The sequence below is a fragment of the Myripristis murdjan genome, chromosome 16 (assembly GCF_902150065.1).
Source record: "Myripristis murdjan chromosome 16, fMyrMur1.1, whole genome shotgun sequence".
In the NCBI taxonomy this organism is placed as follows: domain Eukaryota; kingdom Metazoa; phylum Chordata; class Actinopteri; order Holocentriformes; family Holocentridae; genus Myripristis; species Myripristis murdjan.
The window spans coordinates 31,836,559-31,857,327 of NC_043995.1; the positions used below are offsets into that span (position 1 = coordinate 31,836,559).

Sequence of the window (20,769 nt, forward strand, 5' to 3'; positions counted from 1 at the left end):
TGAACCATGACAACAAGTGTGTCACCGAGATCATCGGGCTGCCATCACAGGTGATAGGTTGAATTAGATTTGTGAAACCTCCAAATTCATAAATTGTAAATTCGGACCTCGCAGAACTGCCAACAGCGAATCATTTCGAATCTCACCTGTTTTCACTGATCGCCTGCTGCATCTGCTCTGTCATGCATTCAAACTCACGCTTGGCCTGCAAGATCTCACCCAGCAACATATAATATGAGCTCAGGCAGTGTGTAAAAACCCACACCATGGCTGAGGCTGGCCTTGCAAACACAGGGTGTGGAGGCCAGGAGGATTAAAACTGGACCGAGAAGGAGTGGGCGAGCTCTGACGTGCGCCACCACGGCGGTTTGGAAGTGTGAAAGATGAGGTTTGGACGTTGTTAGCGGTTTGTTTGGGCTTTCACCAAACTGAGAGAAGTGCAGAGCGTTAACCTGTTGTTTCTCCACCGGCCGGCAGCTGGGAGATCCCAAAACGCACCGACTGTTTTCACTGTTTAACCAGACAAGTAGATCTTCAGGATGGAAAATGACTCCAAGCGACGGTTGGAGCGATGGCTCAGAGTTTCCATTCTCAGTGAGACCAACCATGTTAGAAATGTGTGCAGTCACAGTGATGTATCTGGATAACAGTGGCCGGGTTGTGTGTATTGTAGGGTCACACACACGGTGAAGTCTGAGATGCTTGGTGGTCAAATTGAAACGTTGCACCTGTAAACTCATTTATTTGACCTGAGCACAATGTATGCTTCTTGATTAAACTACACAATAAAACAATTCTTGTCAGCTGGGGTTCTGCAGCAACAGATTTTAAAAGACAAATCAAAGCGATATAAGAAATAAATAAGAATAAAGTCAAAGGGCGATAATGTTAATATGCTGATGATGGTGTTATTTATGTTGGAAATGATTTGTGTTTCTGCCTCAACTGACCAGCTGTCTCCTGTGGATATTTCTCTCTCTCCTCTCTCTTTCTCTTCATCCTATCACTCTCCTCACTCTTCATCTTCATCCCTCCTCCTCCTCCTCCTCCTCCTCTCTGCAGGAGGGGAAGGCTGACTGTAAGCAGGAGAAATGTCCTCTGGTGTCAGAAGAGTGCGCTCTGGTGGTGAAGCAGACCGGCGCCTGCTGTGAGAGGTGTAAAGGTAAGACAGGATATAATAACAGCTCTCTCTGGCCGTTGGATTTATTATTTTGTTTAATTAATTGATGAATCATTTCTACTATCACATGACATGTTAGCAGTGAGCCTCAATTAGTGCAGAATCAATCAAATCTGCTGTCTAGATTTTCTCAGAGTGACACAAACAGCGATGCAACCTACCTCCATTTACATGTTCACACACACGCACACACACACACACACACACACCCAGCTGCAGTGTGTGCAGACAGTGCGGCTGCTGGTAGTGGTTCACTGTTGGGTTTACAGGCCACAGAAATAAAGTCACTTTTATGAGCCAAAGCCTCGTCTGAGTCCAGCTGATGTGAAGATCAGATGAAGTTACAGCATCAAAATACAAAGAAAAACTTAACGAGCACATAAAATAATGCACATAAATAACCAGCGCAACATGTCATTCATAAGAAAAACTAATACTGGTAAAGAAATCTAAGTGACGAGTGCAGGCTGGGGTTACACACACACACACACACACACACACACCGCTTACCTCACAGCAGGGGCGCGGCCCTTTTGTTTGCGGTCCGGCGTTTTACGACGCGGCACTTCGTTAACAGAGGTGGAACCCGTTCAAGTGGGCTGCGGAAAGCCCCGCGTCGCCATGGCAACCCGTGTTAGTTTTCTATTGTGTGGCTGGCCTGCGGTTACATCCGCCGCCGCGACCAAATTTAGGAGCCCGCTGCTCCCAGCGTCTGCAGCCCATATCAGCATACGTCCTGAATTCACACACACACACACACACACACACACACACACACACACACACACACACACACACACATCTGTGTAATGGGAACAATTCACTGTACAAACACTTCACTCTAGTGTGTTAATATCTGTATTATCAATTAATCAAACAATCAATTCACAATCACACACATATCATAAATACATTATGCAGTATAGTTCACCTAAAAAAGTAAAATAGGAATAATTTACAATACAGGCAACTGCACACAGAGATCAACTTTTTTTTTTTTTTTTTTTTTTACATTAGAATCATCAGACATCAGAAAATCACATAAAACTTGACATCACTTAATTAGCTACAGATTTGCTCCAAACAGTGTCCAACCCCCGTAAAATGCTCTCCAGTGACTTTATTATTACATCATACTCTGTGATCACATGATTAAAAGTTATAAAATAAATAATAAATAATAAAAGTAGTTATCCTTGGGTTTTTAATGCACTTACGATGCACGTATAACGCTGCTATGTTGCTGAATATTGTAAAAAGTAATATATATATATATATATATATATATATATATATATAAATATATATATATATATATATATACACATGAATATAACTTATTTATAAAAAAAAATAGATTATGAAAATAGCCTGAGGCTACAATGAAAGATGGGGAGTAGTTGTTAAAATTTACTTGTTGTAGAGTCACAGTATCCTATTCTATTCTATTCTATTCTATTCTATTCTATTCTATTCTATTCTGTTCTGTTGTGCTGGTCCCTGTCTCTGTCCCGACGTGCCTCTGGCAGGGTTTCTGTCTGTGGCGTTGGCTTACAGTGAGGAAAGCAGATCAATAGGTGTGATTAGGTTTCATTGTATGGATCTCAGTCCACTTACTGTAAATGGGACAGGCTGAAATGAATAGGCTATTAATTTAGTGCTGAGTGGGTTTGGGTGGGTGGGCGGGGGGGTGGTGGGATGTTTTAGACCTGGTGTTGTGTAACACTTGATATACAGACTGTGTGTGTGTGTGTGTGTGTGTGTCTGGTGGGGTCTAAATGTACAATGTCCTTTCCTCTACTGTATTCACCTCAGTATTAGTGCACAACAGTGTACTTATCTGTGTGTAAGTACACAGGTAAGTACACAACCTAACTGTGCATGCAAAGTGAAATGTTGCTGTACATTTTATACACTGATTTGAACATATGCATACAGTATATGTGCAAATATATCATAAAAAAATATACCTCAGCCTGTGAAAATGCACTGTAAAGGTACACCGTGTTACTTTGAGTAAATCTCTCTGATATGTGACGCACACACAGCAGAGTGGCAGCATGTCAGCCGTGTGGACATTATTTGTTTGTGAGACATTGAATACATTTGTAGTTAGTAACATATTGTGTACAGTATTACAAAATCACACAATAGGTTCTATAAAGACTCAACATCTAACCTGCAGAAACCTTTTGTCCTTTATTATACGAATCAGAGGAAATTCACAGAAGTGTCTGTGGTGACGTGTCGGACAAAACTTTGTATCATTTTTCAAAAAGAGATAATCAAACACACAACCTCTTCTCTCTCTCTCTCTCACTCTCTCTCTCTCTCTCTCTCTCTCTCAGGTTGCCAGTTGGATGGAAGATCCTATAACAGCTCAGTATCCTGGACCAGCGCGACCAAACCCTGCATCACTAGACGCTGCCAGGTCAGTGTGTGTGTGTGTGTGTGTGTGTGTGTGTGTGCGTGCGTGTGTGTGTGTGTGAACAGAGAATGGCATGTTCCTGTTGTGTCAGTGGATCTGAAGTGAAGCGAGCAGTTGTTTCAGCTCTGACGTCATCTGGAAAGCTGTGATGTCTGAGCTTAAAGAAACAAGCCGCTGTGAGACGGAGAGAGAGAGGTTTAGGAAGCAAGGAAAGGAAGGGAGGAAACAAGGAAGGAAGGGGAGAAAGGATTTGGTGTGAAGGAGGAAAGAAAGGAAAGAAAGAAAGGAGAGTGTAGGGGAGGAAGGAAGAAGAAAGACAGGAAGAACGAGGACGGGAGGGAGAGGAGAGATGACTGTGACTGTAAAAATGAAAGTTTTCCCGATGATGAAACTGAGAGAATGGTTTGCTTCCTGGTCGGGACAGGAAGGTGTCATCACCGAGGCGGAAGCGCAGTGTGTCGTCCACTGCAAGAACCCAAAGAACCACCCGAAGAAATGCTGCCCGACCTGCCCCAGTGAGTACGGGACATCACCTGCACACACCTGCTAAACAGATCTGTCACCCCTCAAAAAACATTCACATGGCACAGCTGAATTTGATTCGGTGTGATGTGGCGCTGTCAGGCCGTCTGTAGTCACTAATGTCACTTTTTGGAGCGTCAGATGTTGTGTTTCCGAGCAGAAGTCCTCCCATCTTTGCTCGCGCTGTGTCTGTTTGCCGGCTGAGAACAGGCTGTCATGTGTTTCTCCTGCAGGCTGCATCTTTGAAGGCCGACTGTACAAGGAGAAGGAGGAGTTCAGTCCGGAGGGCAAACCCTGCATTAAATGCACCTGCACTGTGAGAGAGCACACACACACACACACACACACACACACACTCACACTCACACATAGATACTGGGGGACAAAACATTCATGTCGGCCTCCTAGTGGTGGCCAGTGGCAACACATGTGGATATAATCTCAGATTACTCCTCCTGTGTCAGATCAGGCAGATTACACCGCAACAAATACATCAAATACATCGGTGCAAAATGATCTGTAACATCCACGCTGACACATTCAAAGAGCAAGACACACCTGCCGCAGTTTGTGGTTGCTTTTAAAGTAGCTGCAGGTGCTCCAGCAAATTTATTCATCACTGACTCGCCCTGACTTTTCCAGAATGTCCAATGAAAAGTTTTTAATTTCAGTTTTTATTCTCATACCTCGTGAAGAATGAAGGTGCCAAACACTGCGGCCATTTCTGTTAAAATAGAGTTAATAATAATAATAATAATAATAATACATTTTATTTATAAGCGCCTTTCAAAAACGCTCAAGGACACTTTACAAAAGATGAAACAAGCAATAAAAACACAGGTAAAAGACTAACTAAAATAGAATGGAAAACAGTGCAATTACAGAGAGTATGCAGTTTTAAACAGATGAGTTTTGAGTCTAGATTTGAACAGAGGGAAAGAGTCAAAGAGTCAAGAGTTGATATGCGACTTTGACAAACGCCAGTGAAAAGGAAAGGAAGGAGAAGTTTTGGCTCTTTATTCAAATGTTCAGCTCATCCCAAACCAGGGAGCTTGTGCTGAAAACTTTCTAAATGAAATTATTTTGGGAAGCAGCCTCATGCAGGAGCAGCTGTGTGTGTCTGGCCTCTGATCTGCCGCCCGCTGAAATCTGAGCACGAGGCAAAACCAGAGGCTGTCACAACACAGAGTGGAAATGAAACGTCTTCCCCTCACAAACTGAACCGTCGGCCCGAGTCGTGATGGACCGGACGCAGACTCAGACAGGACGTCACTCCACATCAACAATCGGTTTGTGGCTTAGCCGCTCCTGTAGCTGGTGTCAGCCGGGCTGCAGGGAATGGTTTCCAGTCGGTGTTTCACAGACAGGTCAGCTAATGGACCAGCTCGTCCTCTGTCTGTCCCTGTGGCTTCGTGCAGCAGAGAAGCGGCTGAACTGATCAGTTTTGTTCCCATAAACTGATCAAACTTTATGCGACCTGCGCACGCTCACGCTCATCAGCTGGTGCTCACACTCGACAGCTGGGTGACGTATTCCTGAGAGCGCTGTCAAAACAAGACGCCGCCTCACTCTCCAGCTTCCTTTGACATGAGCGCAGCATCAGCTCCCATGAATGTTGCCACACCTGCAGCCTCCAGCCTCCAGCCTCCAGGCTCCAGCCTCCAGCCTCCAGGCTGCAGCCTGCAGCCTCCAGCCCTCCAGCCTGCAGCCTGCAGCCTCCAGCCTGCAGCCTCCAGCCTCCAGCCTGCATCCTCCAGCCTGCAGCCTGCAGCCTGCAGCCTGCAGCCTCCAGCCTGCAGCCTGCAGCCTCCAGCCTGCAGCCTCCAGCCTGCAGCCTCCGGCCTCCAGCCTCCAGCCCCTCTGCTCTCTGTGGAGCCGCCGTCCTCCAAGACAACTTTGCCTTGGAGTTTTCTGGCTGAAACAACATCCTGCTTCCTCTTTTATTTCCTACTTTCCCTCATATTCCTTTCTCTCTCTCTCTCTCTCTCTCTCTCTCTCTCTCTCTCTCTCTCTCTCTCTCTCTCTCTCTCTCTCTCTCTCCCTGCGTTCATCTCTTTTTTCCTCCCTCTTTCATAAACAAACCCTTGAGGGACGTCCATAAACACATCACAACCATTAACACATTGGCACCCAACTGAGGCGACCTGCAGGCTTGTTAATAGGGAATGAACACACACACACACACACACACACACAAAATATTCATCTGACAGCTGGCATTACTTGTTACTTTGCAGAAGAAGCTTTTCTACACAAAACACCAAATGTGATACATCGTAACAGTGTAAACTAGCCCAGTGCGTCTCAAAGTGGAGCCTGCGGACCCCCAGGGGTCCTTGAGAACATTATGGGGGGTCCCAGCTAAAAGAGGAATAGATAAGTTTAAGTTTTCTGGAAGTTACATAAATGCACATAAATGTATAATAAGGATAACCACACCTCTTAACGACTTCTCCATTTTAACACCGAGCCTCTTATTTCTGCATAAAGTTTATTAATCCAGACACAGAACTCCTTGTTTTTTCAGGGTGAAAATTAAAGCATCATGTTTCCTGCTGGATCCTAGTTTAGATCAGAGCTTTTGTTTTCTCCAAACCAAACAATAAAAAAAATCTCTTCACTTTATCAGAACAGGAGGAGCAGCAGGCAGTTAATGGGGATCTAATGAAAGAGTAAAGATATCGAGTAACGGCTGTTAAACTGTGTTTTGTTGCTGTTTGTTTTCCAGGGAGGGCGGACTCTGTGTATGAGGGAGGTGTGTCCCGTCCTGTCCTGCCCCGCCCACCTCACCCACACGCCCTCGGGCCAGTGCTGTCCCAGATGCCTGGGTAAACGCCCGACACGTGCACGTCCTCACACACGGGCACAGTTCAGTTTGAAGCATCCATCTTTCATGCACCTCGAAAAATAATCTGCATCTCAACTCATCATTTAGTCTCAGCTTCAGTGTTCAAATCTTATTTTTCTTCTAAAAATAACCTGCCAGTGAGATGAGATGATTTAATCCCACTTGTTCTCAACGCAGTTTCATGTTTTTTTTTCTTTCTGAGAATACGTATAAATCTGTTGAAACAAGGCAGAATAACGCAGATTAGCCACTAGGATCAAGAAAATGAAGCTTGATTCAAGAAAATTTTGGAAACAAGTTGATTAGCATTGGAAACAAGTGGGATGATTTTTTTTTACCTGTTTTGAAGACAAATTAAAGTTTATCACTGAAGATTAGATTAGATTTTTTCAGAATAGAAGAGCAGGAAGTTTTACTGTGTTTTTTTTCTAGTGGAGACTTTTGTGGCTGCTGTGATACAGATTATATGCTCAGGTTCATTTATTTGTTGCAAGCACAGAATATTTCAGTTTTATCGTTAAAAAAAATGTCTGATCAAGGCAGGCTAGGCTGGTTACTCCTGCCCTGCTCTGTATGAGGCTGTATGAGGTTCAGACAAGGACTGATACCAGCTAAAGAAGCAGGAAGCATCACCACTTTTCCAGTGATCTTCATTCCCTGTTGATCTTTCCTCTCCAGGCCAGAGGAAAGTGTTTGATCTGACGCTGGGAAGCTGTTTGTTCCACAGCGAGGTCTACGAGAACGGCACCTCCTTCAAGCACGACAACTGCACCACCTGCACCTGCAAGGTACCGGCCCGCGTATCAAACGCTCCTCCTTCACCTCGGTCACTAACCCACAGATTTATTTTTTCAGTCCTCACTGCATGATTTTTCAGATCTGTGGCCTGTTTGTTGTGACTGTAGATACAGTGTAGATTTTTTTTTTTTTTTTTTTTTACAGCGCATTGTGTTCTGCGTCCTTATTTTTCTACGAAGGTTTGAATTTTAAGAGTTTAAACAAGAGAGAAAAGTGAGAAAATGTTAACGCCTGTCTGAGAAAAGTGTATAAAGTGTGTAGTGAGGGGGTTTACAGCCTTAAAACATCTAGAATAATTGTAAAAAATAAAGCTGACTACTTCGCGGATTTCGCCTATTGCGGGTTATTTTTAGAACGTAACGACCACTATAAACAGAAAGATGCATTTGAAAAGTTATTTTTTTCCTGTAGACGAGTTTCAATCCAACTGCCAAACATTTTTTTTTATTTGGCAAAACTAAAATGCAGAGAACACTACATCCATGACAAAAAAAAATTACTAGCGTTGCTTAAATTATTATTGCTTGTTTGTGCCAGCCAATGTTGGCCACGCTGTTTGAGGATGAAAACAAAGGAAGTGTGTGTTTGGTAATATGCTAATGCGCCAGTTAATGGGAACTCCAAACACAGTCACATCATTATTGAATCCACAAAAATGTCTCCATTACTACTCATTGTATAATTTCCTCACTGAAACAAAGTTTTCCCACCTCATGCGAGTGTAAAAACCTTTTTACACTTTTATTTTATTATTCAAATGTTACAGTTCTCCCTCACCGTGGTCTTCACTGTCCTTATATGATAAACCCCACCTGTCCGCCTCACCTCTGTTATGTGACCTACATCTGACTGGCCTGTTGACCTTTGCCCCCTCCCTCCCTCCCTCTCTCCCTCCCACCATGCCTCCGCCGGCTCCTCTACCTTCCCAGGATTCCACGGTGGTGTGCAGGAGGCGGTGCTCGCAGCCGGGGAGTTGCCACGGCGACCACTGCTGCGCGGAGTGCCTGTCGTACGTGAAGGTGGAGGAGGTGAAGTACTGCCGAGTGCGCAACAAGATCTACAGGGTGAGAACGCCACACACATGAATGACTAAATGAATGAATGAATGAATGAATGATGACAAAAAGCTGGATGTGTTGGAAAGCTGATGGCTGAGTGACTGATGTGCCCCTCCCCTGCAGGAAGGCGACATGTGGTCGTCGGCCAACTGCTCGCTGTGCGCCTGCGTCAAGGGAAACATCGAGTGCCGGCCCAAACAGTGTGTGCCAATCAGCAGCTGCCCCGCGGTGAGTGACAGGCCCACCGGCCAATCACAGCTCACATCCTCACGCTCACTGTCGTCTCTGGTTGGTGGCAGGAAACTCATTTTTATAACTTTCTTCAGAAATATTAAACTAGACCCACATTATCCAGCAGGACATATTTAATGCTTTTAAAGGGTGTTTTTTTAATGACATTTAAATATATATTGTTAATAGTTATTTTTCATGGAATTTTTTTTTTTTTGCTAATTTAAGTTTTTTTTTTTTTTTTAATTTTTTGGGGTGGTATTTTTTCTAGTAATTATTCTTTTTTTTTTCTAATTTGCTCATCACCTTTTTTCCCCACATTTTTCGAGTGAATTCACCTGTTTCAAACTTTAAAAAAAACTTTTAAAGCTTTAAAATGTAAATGTGATTTGTCACCAGGTTTGTCCTCTGTCTCAGCGCTCTGCACCTCCGAGCCTCGTCATGCCTTCCTCTCTGTCTGACTGTCACACTTTACTTTACAGTCCGTGACGAACCGCATGCTTTTCGCTCCACACGCGTGACGCCTCGCAGCGACAGCCCTGCCCTGATTTACCGGCTTGAGCGGCCGTAACCGATTCACCCGATTTCAACCGTTTGACCTGAAAAACAGAAAATCAGCCCAAACCAACACACCGAGGTCTGTCCTGACAAGGCAGGGAGAACAGCTGAGTGTGAAAAAAATGTTATTAAAAATCATTTTCTTCAGTTACTAGGAGAGAAGATTCCTCGGAAACCGTTAGACGACATGATTTGTTGACTTTTTAAGAACCTCCTCAGACTCAGAGCTCTTCTGGCTCAAAGCTCTAATGAAAAAATAAAGAAATGAATAAATAAATAAAAATAATCGTTTTTACAACCTTTTTTTTTTTTTAAGGATATTTAGTTACAGTGAAGAAACTACGTAAACTATGACATTTGAGCATCAGAAAGCAAAAAACACAAACATTTTTTCCCATGAGACCTCAATCAAACTTTTATTCATTATTATTTTTCCCCCAAAACACATTTATTTATTATGCACTTATTATTTACTTCTACTTTTTTGTGCGGACGGGACGGTGGGAGAGTTTAGATCGATGGAAGTTAAAAGGTTACAACAGATAAATATTAAAAACATTTGTTTTTTTTTAATTTATTAATAAGATGTTTAAGAAAAATCATCTTCCTGTGAATGCTTTGACACCACTCACTGTGTTGTCTATGAGTTTATGTCATAAATTTCCTGTATTTAAGCACTAAAAATGCAGATAAACTGTTTTTTTTTCTCCATTACAATCTCGGTTCCTGCTCAAAGACTCTTAGGCAGGACTGAACCTTGAATTTCCCGAGACTTTCCAGGGTTTTCCAGGGTTTTCCAGGCCTGTCTCTCTGCCTCCATGAGGTCTCCGAGGTGCAGTCAGGAGCTGCGTTTTGTTTTAATAAATGAACGAGGTTTCGGCGCGGCCTGGCGGCGTTGGCGTTGGCGCGGCGTTCACCTGTCGTCGGGGTCGTCTGGCGGCTGATGGAGTGGATTCCTGGCATTCCGCCGGGCGCTGGCGGTCACCGAGTCGTTTCACACGCTTCCAGCGGTTAAACAAGCCCTCACCTGTTGTTTACGGTCAGGTCGGGCTGCGAGGCGGGGCGAGGCGAGGGCGGGGCTCAGCAGAGAGAAGCTTCTTCCAATCAGACGCTCATTTTTACGATAATCTGACGTGACCTGAACGCATCATGAAACGTTTTGTGTCAGTGGAGATAAATGAATGTTACACCTGGCACTCTGGTGGTCTTCATGCTAAATTCAGGAGACATCATGACACCGTCTCACACACACACACACACACACACACACACACACCTGTCATACAATTTCACAATGAGAGGCCATTGTAAGGTCACAAATTAATGTTGCCCCCATCTGTCAAGCGGTCATGAAACATGCACTCACAGGCGTACACACACGCATGCACACACTCACACACACACACACACACACACACACACACCTGTCCCAGGTTATCATAGCATGCGTCCATCAGTGTGAGTCGCCTTTCTCACACAGAGGTCACTGCACCACAAACCCTCACTGTCCCACACACACACACACACACACACACTGTACCTGCTCCCATGTCGTCATGCTGCGGTCAGCGGCGGGTCGCAGAGTGTGTGTCCCGCTGGAGACAGAGTGTCTCCCAACAGCCTTTTGTCTGTGTGACGTTTGAGTGACAGCAAAGAAGAGGTTCCCTATATTTAGGCCCCTGAAAGCCAATCTGTGTGTGTGTGTGTGTGTGTGTGTGTGTGTGTGTGCGTGTGTGTTTCTCATCTCTCTCAAAAGGCAGCCCTCTTCAAAGAAAGAGTGCCCTTTGTGTTGAGGTTAGGACACAGAAGTGTGTGTGTAGAGTGTCTGTATGTGTTGACAGACGAGTGGTGTGTGTGTGTGTGTGTGTGTGTGTGTGTGTGTGAGTAAAGGGGTTCCCTGAGGCAACAAAAAGTAGGTGTGTGAAAGAGTCCTCTGATGTGCACTTCTGATGGAAGTTGAAACATATGCCATCCACCCCTTATGTACACCCACACACACACACACACACACACACACACACACACACACACACGCAGAGTGTCCTGTTACACAGAGCTCCGTGTGTTTTTGAGCTTGTCCTGGTTTGACTGTGAACTTGTCAAAACGGGAACCTGCTTCTGTTTCTGCCTTCGTTTGATTTCAGCTCCGTCTGGATATTTTTTATAATTTATAACAAGGTTTGTTTTGTTTTGTTTTACGTTTTTGTTTCCATTCCTGTTTGGCAGTTTTTTGTTATGAGGATATTTAAAAAAAAAAAAAAAAAAAAAACAGACACAAAGATCAGCTGGTCAGACTTTGGCCATTAGGTGACCTCTGCTTTTAGCCACTGCGATTTTGCTGCATTCAAGTGCCAGTGAGAAAGTCTGACATCTGAGTTTTTCTAAGATAGCCGCTAACCAGCGCTGCATTCAGGTGCTGCTGCATCAGAATAATGAAACCTGGAAGCAAAAATGCATTGAATCAACATTGAGATATGGTCATGGCTTAAGATTGAATCAACGTTGATGTCAGACGTTGAAAATAACATTGAAAGTGCTCGTTATGATCAACATTGAAATCATGTTGAATTTTCAATCAGTCTCAACATTGATTCAATATTTATTCAACTACATTATGTTCAAGATTGAAATAATGTAGAATTGTCAATCAATCCGAACATTGAATCAATATTGATTCCTCTATAAATGCATTGAAATTACATTGATTCTCCATTGCAACAATGTTATTATTAAAGGACCATTACATCACTTTTCAACCTTCATCTGTAGGTTTTAAATACGCCTCATTCAAGCCCAAAATAATCACTTTACTCTTCATTCATCTTCTAAACCGCTTATCCTCACTAGGGGGTGCTGGAGCCAATCCCAGCGCTCATAGGGCGAAGGCAGTGAAACACCCTGGACAGGTCGCCAGTCCATCGCAGGACAGACAGACAAACACTGACATTCACACACACAGTCACACCTAGGGGCAATTTAGCTTCTCCAATTCACCTAACCTGCATGTCTTTGGACGGTGGGAGGAAACCGGAGTGGGAATCGAACCCAGGACCTTCTCACTGTGAGGCGACAGTGCTAACCACTGCACCACTGTGCCGCCCCACTTTACTCTTTTGGGTCTCCTGCAGTCTCAGGAGAGAGCAGGTCTCGCGAGCTTCCCACGGCACGCCTACCCCTGCGGGGGTGGGGGGCGGGGGCACAGACGCGCAGCATACCACACATTGAAACCATGTCTATTTAATGTTGACATTTCAACATTGAAAAACCAGCATCTATACAATGCTGATTCAACAACATTTTTTCAAATGTTGAAATGGTAGCTGTAATTAAACATTGAATCAACATAGATTTATCAACCTCAACCAAAAATAACCAATTTGACCAAAATTCAACATTGAATCACTGTATTTTGCTATCTGGGTAATTACATCGCGGTTCAGCCGGCGTGGCAAATGGATCAGTGGAGCACTTCATACAGAGACACTGTTATCATTATCAAACCAATCAGTCACTAAATCAGCAGGCAGATTAATGAAGGAGCGCTCCATCTGCATCTTTACTCGCTGCACCTGAAGGTCAATACAGATTCACTACAAGTCATTCCACCTTAAAATATGTTTATTTTTCAGGTATCGATTTTCAAAAGTGCTGCATATTTTAAATTGAGGAGGACAAGCTTTTTTTTTTTTTTTTTTTTTTTAAGATTTCCTCTGTTTTCATCACCACGTCACCACCGCCTGCTAATCTGCTAGTTAGTGTTTAATCTGTCTAATCCCTCTAACAATCTGTGTGTGTCTGTCTTCTGTCTCCTGCAGAATAAGATCCTGAACAGGACCGGCTGCTGTCCAGTTTGCACTGAAAGTGAGTAAGTTATTCTCTGACCTCCGCTTCCCCTTTAAAGGAATATTTCACCCAAAAATGATCTGTTTTGTATGAGGTAAGGCCTGCGACAGACAGCGAGCTGGGTGGAGCGGATCACTTTCACTTTGCGTGTTAATGCACCGCCGGTCATTTAATACACTTTATCCTGCTGAACTCGTGCCTGCAGCTTGTTCATTGGCCAGGAGCTCTGCTCACTCATTGGCTGATGATTCAGTCAGTGCAGCCAATGAGTAAGCAGATGAGCACATGAGAAATATTCAAAAACTAGTTTATTTAGCAGCAATAATTACATTGTTTTGGGATATATAGGCTATTTTGTACCTTTGTACTCACATTTTTGTGGACACACGACATTGAGGAATGTAATCTTGTATTTGGAAAAGGGGGGCAGGATACAGATAAGCTACGCTTCCTCCTGTCCCTCCTCGAGCCTTTTTGTTGTTTCTCTTTTTTTTTGTATCTTTTTTTTCTTTTAATCACTTCTCTTTTTTTGCTGTGTATAGACCTTGTGTCTTGTGATTGTTGTTTTTCCGGCATCAAGGTAAATAAAGAAACTGAAACTGAACTGAAACTGGATGTAGTGAACATACAAAGGGAGAGGTGAGGGTTGGATTTCGCTGCATGAAGACATGAAGCGAGTTCGAGACGCAGCTCTTCATCTCCTCTTTGCGGCTCTTTGTTAAAATCCCCGATCAGAAATGGCTGCAGTTTTTGAAACCGCCACGTCTGATATTGTTTTTGGTGAACTATTCCTTTAATTTCCTCCACACAGTGAACAAAAAACTCCTAATAAAGTTTTACAATGTCTTCCATACTCATGCAGTTCACTGTCTCACACATTTCTATATTTAACTCCCTCCCCGTCTCTCTCTCTCTCTCTCTCTCTCCCTCTCTCTCTCTCTCTCTCTCTCCCTCTCTCTCTCTCTCTCTCTCTCTCTCTCTCTCTCTCTCTCTCTCTCTCTCTCTCTCCCTGCAGAACCAGGTGTGTGTACAGTCTTCGGCGACCCCCACTACAACACCTTCGACGGCCGCACCTTTAACTTCCAGGGGACCTGCCAGTACGTGCTGACCCGAGACTGCGGCGGCGCCCCCTCTGGAGGCCAGTGGAACAACGTCAACAACCCAGACTCCAGCTTCACGGTGGGACGGGAGGCGGGGGAGTCGTTATGGCTCAGATTAACTTAATAAATTGTTTTTTGCTTATCAAGCCATTTGATCTCTGCCTTTTCATTTTAACATTCATTTTGAGTTGGTACTTTTATTTTAGAAGGTTTTTTTTTTTAACTGTTTTTTAATCTCATCTGCACATGAACACATTTTGTCTCTTTTTTCTTTTCTGTATCATTTAGATGCATAAATTGGGTAAACTAAAGGAGAGAAAACTCAACTGAAAACTTAAAAACCAAAGTACATTTTTCAACCTCTTCATGTTCATAAATACATAATGTTATCCATTTTCTCCTGTTTTATCATTTATGTGAAAATAACTAAACTAAGGTATACTTATACAATACTAATACAAACTAACAAAACTAAATTACAAAAGCCTTAAGTAAATTTTCACCTCTTGTGTGTTTTCATTGTTCCATGTTTCTTTTGAAATTGGGCTTGTTTTAACCTCAGGTGCACTGATATGTGAACTTAAATCTTAATGTTTCCTTTTTTTCTGTTTCTGTCACATAATCTAACGTGAGTGCCCCTGACCTCCTCCAGGTCCTGGTGAAGAACGACGCCCGGCGGACTCGCTCCTTCTCCTGGACCCAGTCTGTGGAGCTGAAGCTGGGCACTTTGAGTCTCAGCCTCCACCAGCACCTGACGGTCCGGAGGAACGGCACCCGCATCGCCCTGCCCTACCACGGCCCCGGGGTGCACATCGACCTGGACGGATACCTGCTCAAACTCACCACCATCGCAGGTCAGCGCACCATGAAAACACACGAGCTGGACCTGAACGGGCCGGGGAGGCAAGACGCCTTCTGGGAGCGATGGTTCAAGACCAGTCCATGAGCAAACTGAAAAATGTGTCATATTAGAGAAAAGAATAGTGCGTCCTCCTGTGGTGATGTGTTTAATGACCTCACAGACCATGGTGATGTGTTTAATGACCTCACAGACCATGGTGATGTGTTTAATGACCTCACAGACCATGGTGATGTGTTCAATGACCTCGAAGACCATGGTGATGTGTTCAATGACCTCACAGACCACCATCCTCCTGTGGTGATGTGTTTAATGACCTCACAGACCATGGTGATGTGTTTAATGACCTCGAAGACCATGGTGATGTGTTTAATGACCTCGCAGACCATGGTGATGTGTTTAATGGCCTCGAAGACCATGGTGATGTGTTCAATGACCTCACAGACCACCGTCTTCCTGTGATGATGTGTTTAATGACCTCACAGACCATGGTGATGTGTTCAATGACCTCACAGACCACCATCCTCCTGTGATGATGTGTTTAATGACCTCGCAGACCATGGTGATGTGTTTAATGACCTCACAGATCACCATCCTCCTGTGATGATGTGTTTAATGACCTCGCAGACCATGGTGATGTGTTCACTGACCTCACAGATCACCATCCTCCTGTGATGATGTGTTTAATGACCTCGCAGACCATGGTGATGTGTTTAATGACCTCAGAGACCACCGTCCTCCTGTGATGATGTGTTTAATGACCTCACAGACCTCCACCGTCGCTGTGTTTGTTGTTGTCAGAAGCTTTGCACTGTGCACTGCCCTCTAGTGGTTTTAGTGATGAACATCCATGCCAACATCGTTTGAAACAGATGTATTTATTTTTGTGTGTAAAGGGAGCATAAATGCGCCTTTAACTGTAACATTGTAATAATTTGATTTAGACATCAGATTAGTGATTAGTGATTTTCGCTGAACTTAATTTTTTTGACCAGCTACACGTCATCGCCTCTTGAAACTGCCTTGCAGATAAAGTTAATTTTTGGAACTTTAATTTCCACTTATTAATGTCAGTACAGCACCTTAACGTTTACAGATTTGCACCACTTAGCTTCATTAGAGTCATTTGGTGGATTATTCGCTGAGCAGATTATTCACTATTATTTGTATCCTAATCCTGTTGGTGCTCTTGGTGGCATTTTGAGCGCCCAAAATGCAAATGTTCATGTTCAGCATGCCATTAGTTATACTGTTTTATTTTCCAAAGTGAATCACAGCCAGAATACTTAACCACAATTCAAAATGTAAGCCTGTTTAGTCTCTTAGAAGCATCAGTGGTGGTTTTCTGTGGGACTAAATCATCTAATGGCATTATGGACATAAGTTTTGCAGAGACCAGAGTTTGGATTGATCAAACATTGGCAAAGGAAACAAAAAAGATACCAGGTAAAGGAATTACCTCCAAGCATTAAAGGCAGACTTTAATTCCAGGTCTGGAGATCACGTGGGACGGCGACAGCTTCGTGGAGGTGGTGGCCGCCCCTCACCTGCGGGGTCGCCTTTGCGGCCTCTGCGGCAACTACAACGGCCACAAGCGCGACGACACAATGGGAGGCGACGGGCAGTTCAAGTTCGACGTGGACGAGTTCGCCGAGTCGTGGCGAGTCGACGGCAACGAGGTTTGCTCCCAGCAGCCCCCGTCCCGCCGGCCGACGTCCTTCCTGTGCCCCGGCAGCGTCAAGGTGAAGTTCCGCGCCCACAGAGAGTGCCAGAAGATCAAGTCGTGGGAGTTTCAGAAGTGTCACCGCGTCGTCGACTTCTCCCCCTTCTACAGGTTAGAAAAGTAAATCTGAGGTCCAAACAGAGCCAAACCTGCTCCTGATCCACTGTTGCAGCGGAGAACATGGAGAACAGTGATTCTTATTTTCCGCTTCCTACTCATATATTATTTCAAGATACCTTGAGGTTAAAAAATCCATTACAAATCATTCCATATACCAGCCATATCATTCCTCCTCCCTTTCCTCCAGCCGCTGGTTTCCATTCATTCCACTACGATATGAACATGAACTTTCAGAGCCTTCACACTTTCTTCACTCCAGTTTTCCATCAGCCCAATAAAGTCCTCCACATGAGTTTTCCTAAAAGCAGCAGCACTGTTGGCTTTTCAGGACTTTTCCAAACTGAAACGCTCCCTCCTCCTCCTCCTCCTCCTCCGCCAGGGAAAATAGTCCCTAAGCGGGGACACATTTTGCATTCCACAGCCAGTCATCAGCTGTGTGGTTTCTGAGTGTTGAGGACTTTGTTCGCCGCAGAAGCAGAACATTATAAGGCGGCTGCTTCAACTAAACATTCACATTTTGGTTCTATGTTGTGAAATCTTTAGTACGTCCACATGATTTGATAAATGGTTTGTTGGAAAGTAAACTGTGGGGAAATTGTAGTAAATGGGTCAGACATTCAAAATCATTTTAAAACATCTCTATAAACATATCCAAAAATGCTAAAAGTTAAAAGTTGGATTGAAAGTTGCACTTTTTTCTTTTTAACATGTGGTGTTAATATTTTAATAAGCTATTATTTCATGTATCATTAGTCATCTTGCTTTCTAACCTCTGACCTTGACATCTCTCCACCACATACTGTATATAAGTTTAACCCTGTCCTCCCCTAACTCTAACCTAACGCCCATGTTTTAACCCCAAAATAAATGTAATCCTAACCAAAATCTTAACTCTAAACCTAAAACCCAACCCTAAACCGTCTCTTTGTAAAAGTGAGGGATGATCAAAACGGCCTCATGTTGCATGTTCGGTTCAGTTCAGTTGATTACTTGCAGTATTGATGAAGTCTGTATTCCTTCCTCTCCTGCTGTGTGTAGGTCGTGTGTGACTGACATGTGTGAGTGTCCCGTCCACAAGAACTGCTACTGCGAGTCCTTCATCGCCTACAGCCGAGCCTGCGAGAGGGAGGGCGTGCCCGTCCTCTGGAGGCCTGACACCGCTTGCATGGGTGAGTGACGGCACAAGTGACCAATCACAGGGCTCCGTCAGAGAGTTCCGGCCAATCGCTGCAGGGTCAGAGAGACGGGGACAATCCTGACTCTGCTAGGTGGAAGTTATGGGGGAAACAGAGGGGACATACCCAAAAGTAGATATTGAATTTGATGATTTTGATCTTGAATGTTTGAATTGCATCTGAAATTTAACTTTATTCGTATCTTCCAATGGTATATCCACCTATATGTGACCTTTCATAGCTTCTCACCGTGCAACATCAGTGTCTATTCATTTTAGTTTATCATGCTCTGTGTGTGTTTATTTTTATGTTAATTATGCTGTAACAGCTTTTTAACTTTCACCATAATTTATCCATATTCTCAGCACTAGCTCTTAGGTTATGTAAGAGCATTCAGGAGTCCATCGTGCCTCGCCAATTTTTTCTAGACAGCTTCATAACTGATTGGTTATTTCTTCAAAGCTAACTTCCTCTTTTCACCCCCCCCCCCCCGTCTCCTCACGTCCCCTCCCATCAGCGACCCAGTGCAAACACGGTGCCGTGTACGACACCTGCGGGCCGGGCTGCACCAAAACCTGCGACAACTGGAACGAGATCGGGCCGTGCCACAAGCCCTGCGTGGCCGGCTGCCACTGCCCCGCCAACCTGGTGCTGTTCCAGGGCCGCTGCATCAAACCCACATCCTGTCCTGGACGGTGACCCTTGTGACCCCGGGCGGGAGGGCAGGGGGGCTGGAGGGGGTCACCAAGCGGCAATATCAGGGGCCAGAATAGCCGAGGAAAGGAATGACGAGAGACGGGAAGGTAAACGGATCGGATCTGAAGTTTACAGATCCGATGCAACAAGGTACTCAGGGTCCATAAATTCCCCAGGGAGCATGTTGGCTGGCTGAACTTCACGTAGCAGATACAAACTCTGGCGATGGACTGAAGGGAAACCTCAAGGACAGGCGTTGGAGGCGGATGCCCTTTGCATCCTGGCCAACATTTTCCAGCATTTTCACGCCTCTTGTGCCACCACGCGTTGCCACAGCATCGTTCACTATCGCAGGGGAAGCTCATTTTAGTCTTGTAGAGGTAGGAATTATTTCCAGGAGAAAAAAAAAACAAACAAAAAACAAAACTCAGGGGCCCGATGTTGAGACTTTGAGGTCGAGTCACTTTGAACGCCCCATCTGAGGAACGTTGAAGCTACCGTGGACCCTCAGGAAAAATAAGAGGTGGGCCGATGGACTTATTAGAGCCAACGTGGCGCCCAGATCTCTCTCAGTTACCATAAATATAAAGACTCTGACCTGGGAAACATCTGCATCTGTAACGGGGAGATTCAACATGGAGAAACTGTCAAAGTGCCCTTGTTCTCTCTCTCCCATAGGGTCATTTCATACTGTAAACTAGCCAGATTTATATGAAAGACAGACAGCTTTTGTATTATTATTATTGTCATAATTATTATTATTATTTGTTGTTGATATTGTTAATTTATATATCGGTCAAATGATATGTCGTAGCAAGAGCCAGAATCATAAATATAATAATTGCGTTATAAATGATTTAAAGGGAAAAAAAAGCTATTTATGTATTTGTTGTGTACTTTTGTGTTACTGTTTGAAGAGAAATGCCCAAATGTGACTCAGTTGTTGCACCATCGCAGGGAAAAAGTACTGTATTGTGTTAATGCTCCATGTACAGGTTGTTGTGGTTAGTATCAAACTGAAGGTGTTCATCCAAGCATACGTTTAACTTGACTCTGAGTAATTATTTAAGACCAGCAATATAATCTTTTATCAAATTTCACTTTGGACGCTGTCTTTTCTCTTTGGCTTGTTGAAACGAGGTGGGAGGAGAATGCAAAAAGGCAAAAGAAGCCAATCGTGGTAGACTGTGGTTTCTTCTTTTGCAGGGGTTTTAGCAGTCGCCCGTTCCAAATTCAAGTTCACTAATCAGACAATAATTCAATTTTACGGCCTTTTGCTTTTCACTGAAACTTGAAAAAAGTTTGTTCCATCTGCATCATCAATTAGATATCTTTGAATTATATGCAGTAAAATTTTAGGGTGTGTGTGCATGTACAGGCAAACTAGGAGCACATGGGACTTTAATGAATGGGCTTTGTTCATTTTGACCTGAGGATGGAGAGTCAGGAAAAGATCATGAAGTTACCAAAATTAACAAGGTTCTCTCTGAGGGGAGCGTGAATGTGCTCTTCAAATTTCATGGCAATCCTACCAATAATGTGAGAGATATCAAATCTGACTCTCTGGCCTGGGGGTGGCATTAAAGGGAGAATCTTAAAGGGTTCATTTTAATGGGGAGCATGAGCACAC

General features: G+C 44.0%; 1 protein-coding gene across 1 annotated transcript in view; it reads left to right on the forward strand.

Moving 5' to 3' along the window:
• The window catches only part of bmper (BMP binding endothelial regulator), a 34,718-nt gene extending 14,194 nt beyond the window's left edge, over positions 1 to 20,524 (forward strand). Inside the window, exons 3-16 of the mRNA XM_030071770.1 lie at positions 1,063 to 1,162; positions 3,529 to 3,611; positions 4,033 to 4,123; positions 4,364 to 4,446; positions 6,859 to 6,958; positions 7,657 to 7,766; positions 8,706 to 8,840; positions 8,958 to 9,062; positions 13,439 to 13,484; positions 14,482 to 14,645; positions 15,219 to 15,420; positions 16,917 to 17,259; positions 18,307 to 18,437; positions 18,961 to 20,524. Of these exons, the coding sequence (XP_029927630.1) occupies positions 1,063 to 1,162; positions 3,529 to 3,611; positions 4,033 to 4,123; positions 4,364 to 4,446; positions 6,859 to 6,958; positions 7,657 to 7,766; positions 8,706 to 8,840; positions 8,958 to 9,062; positions 13,439 to 13,484; positions 14,482 to 14,645; positions 15,219 to 15,420; positions 16,917 to 17,259; positions 18,307 to 18,437; positions 18,961 to 19,142 (1,875 nt within the window). The 3' untranslated portion in view covers positions 19,143 to 20,524. The remainder of the gene's footprint in view (positions 1 to 1,062; positions 1,163 to 3,528; positions 3,612 to 4,032; positions 4,124 to 4,363; positions 4,447 to 6,858; positions 6,959 to 7,656; positions 7,767 to 8,705; positions 8,841 to 8,957; positions 9,063 to 13,438; positions 13,485 to 14,481; positions 14,646 to 15,218; positions 15,421 to 16,916; positions 17,260 to 18,306; positions 18,438 to 18,960) is intronic.
• The last annotated feature ends 245 nt before the right edge of the window (positions 20,525 to 20,769 follow it).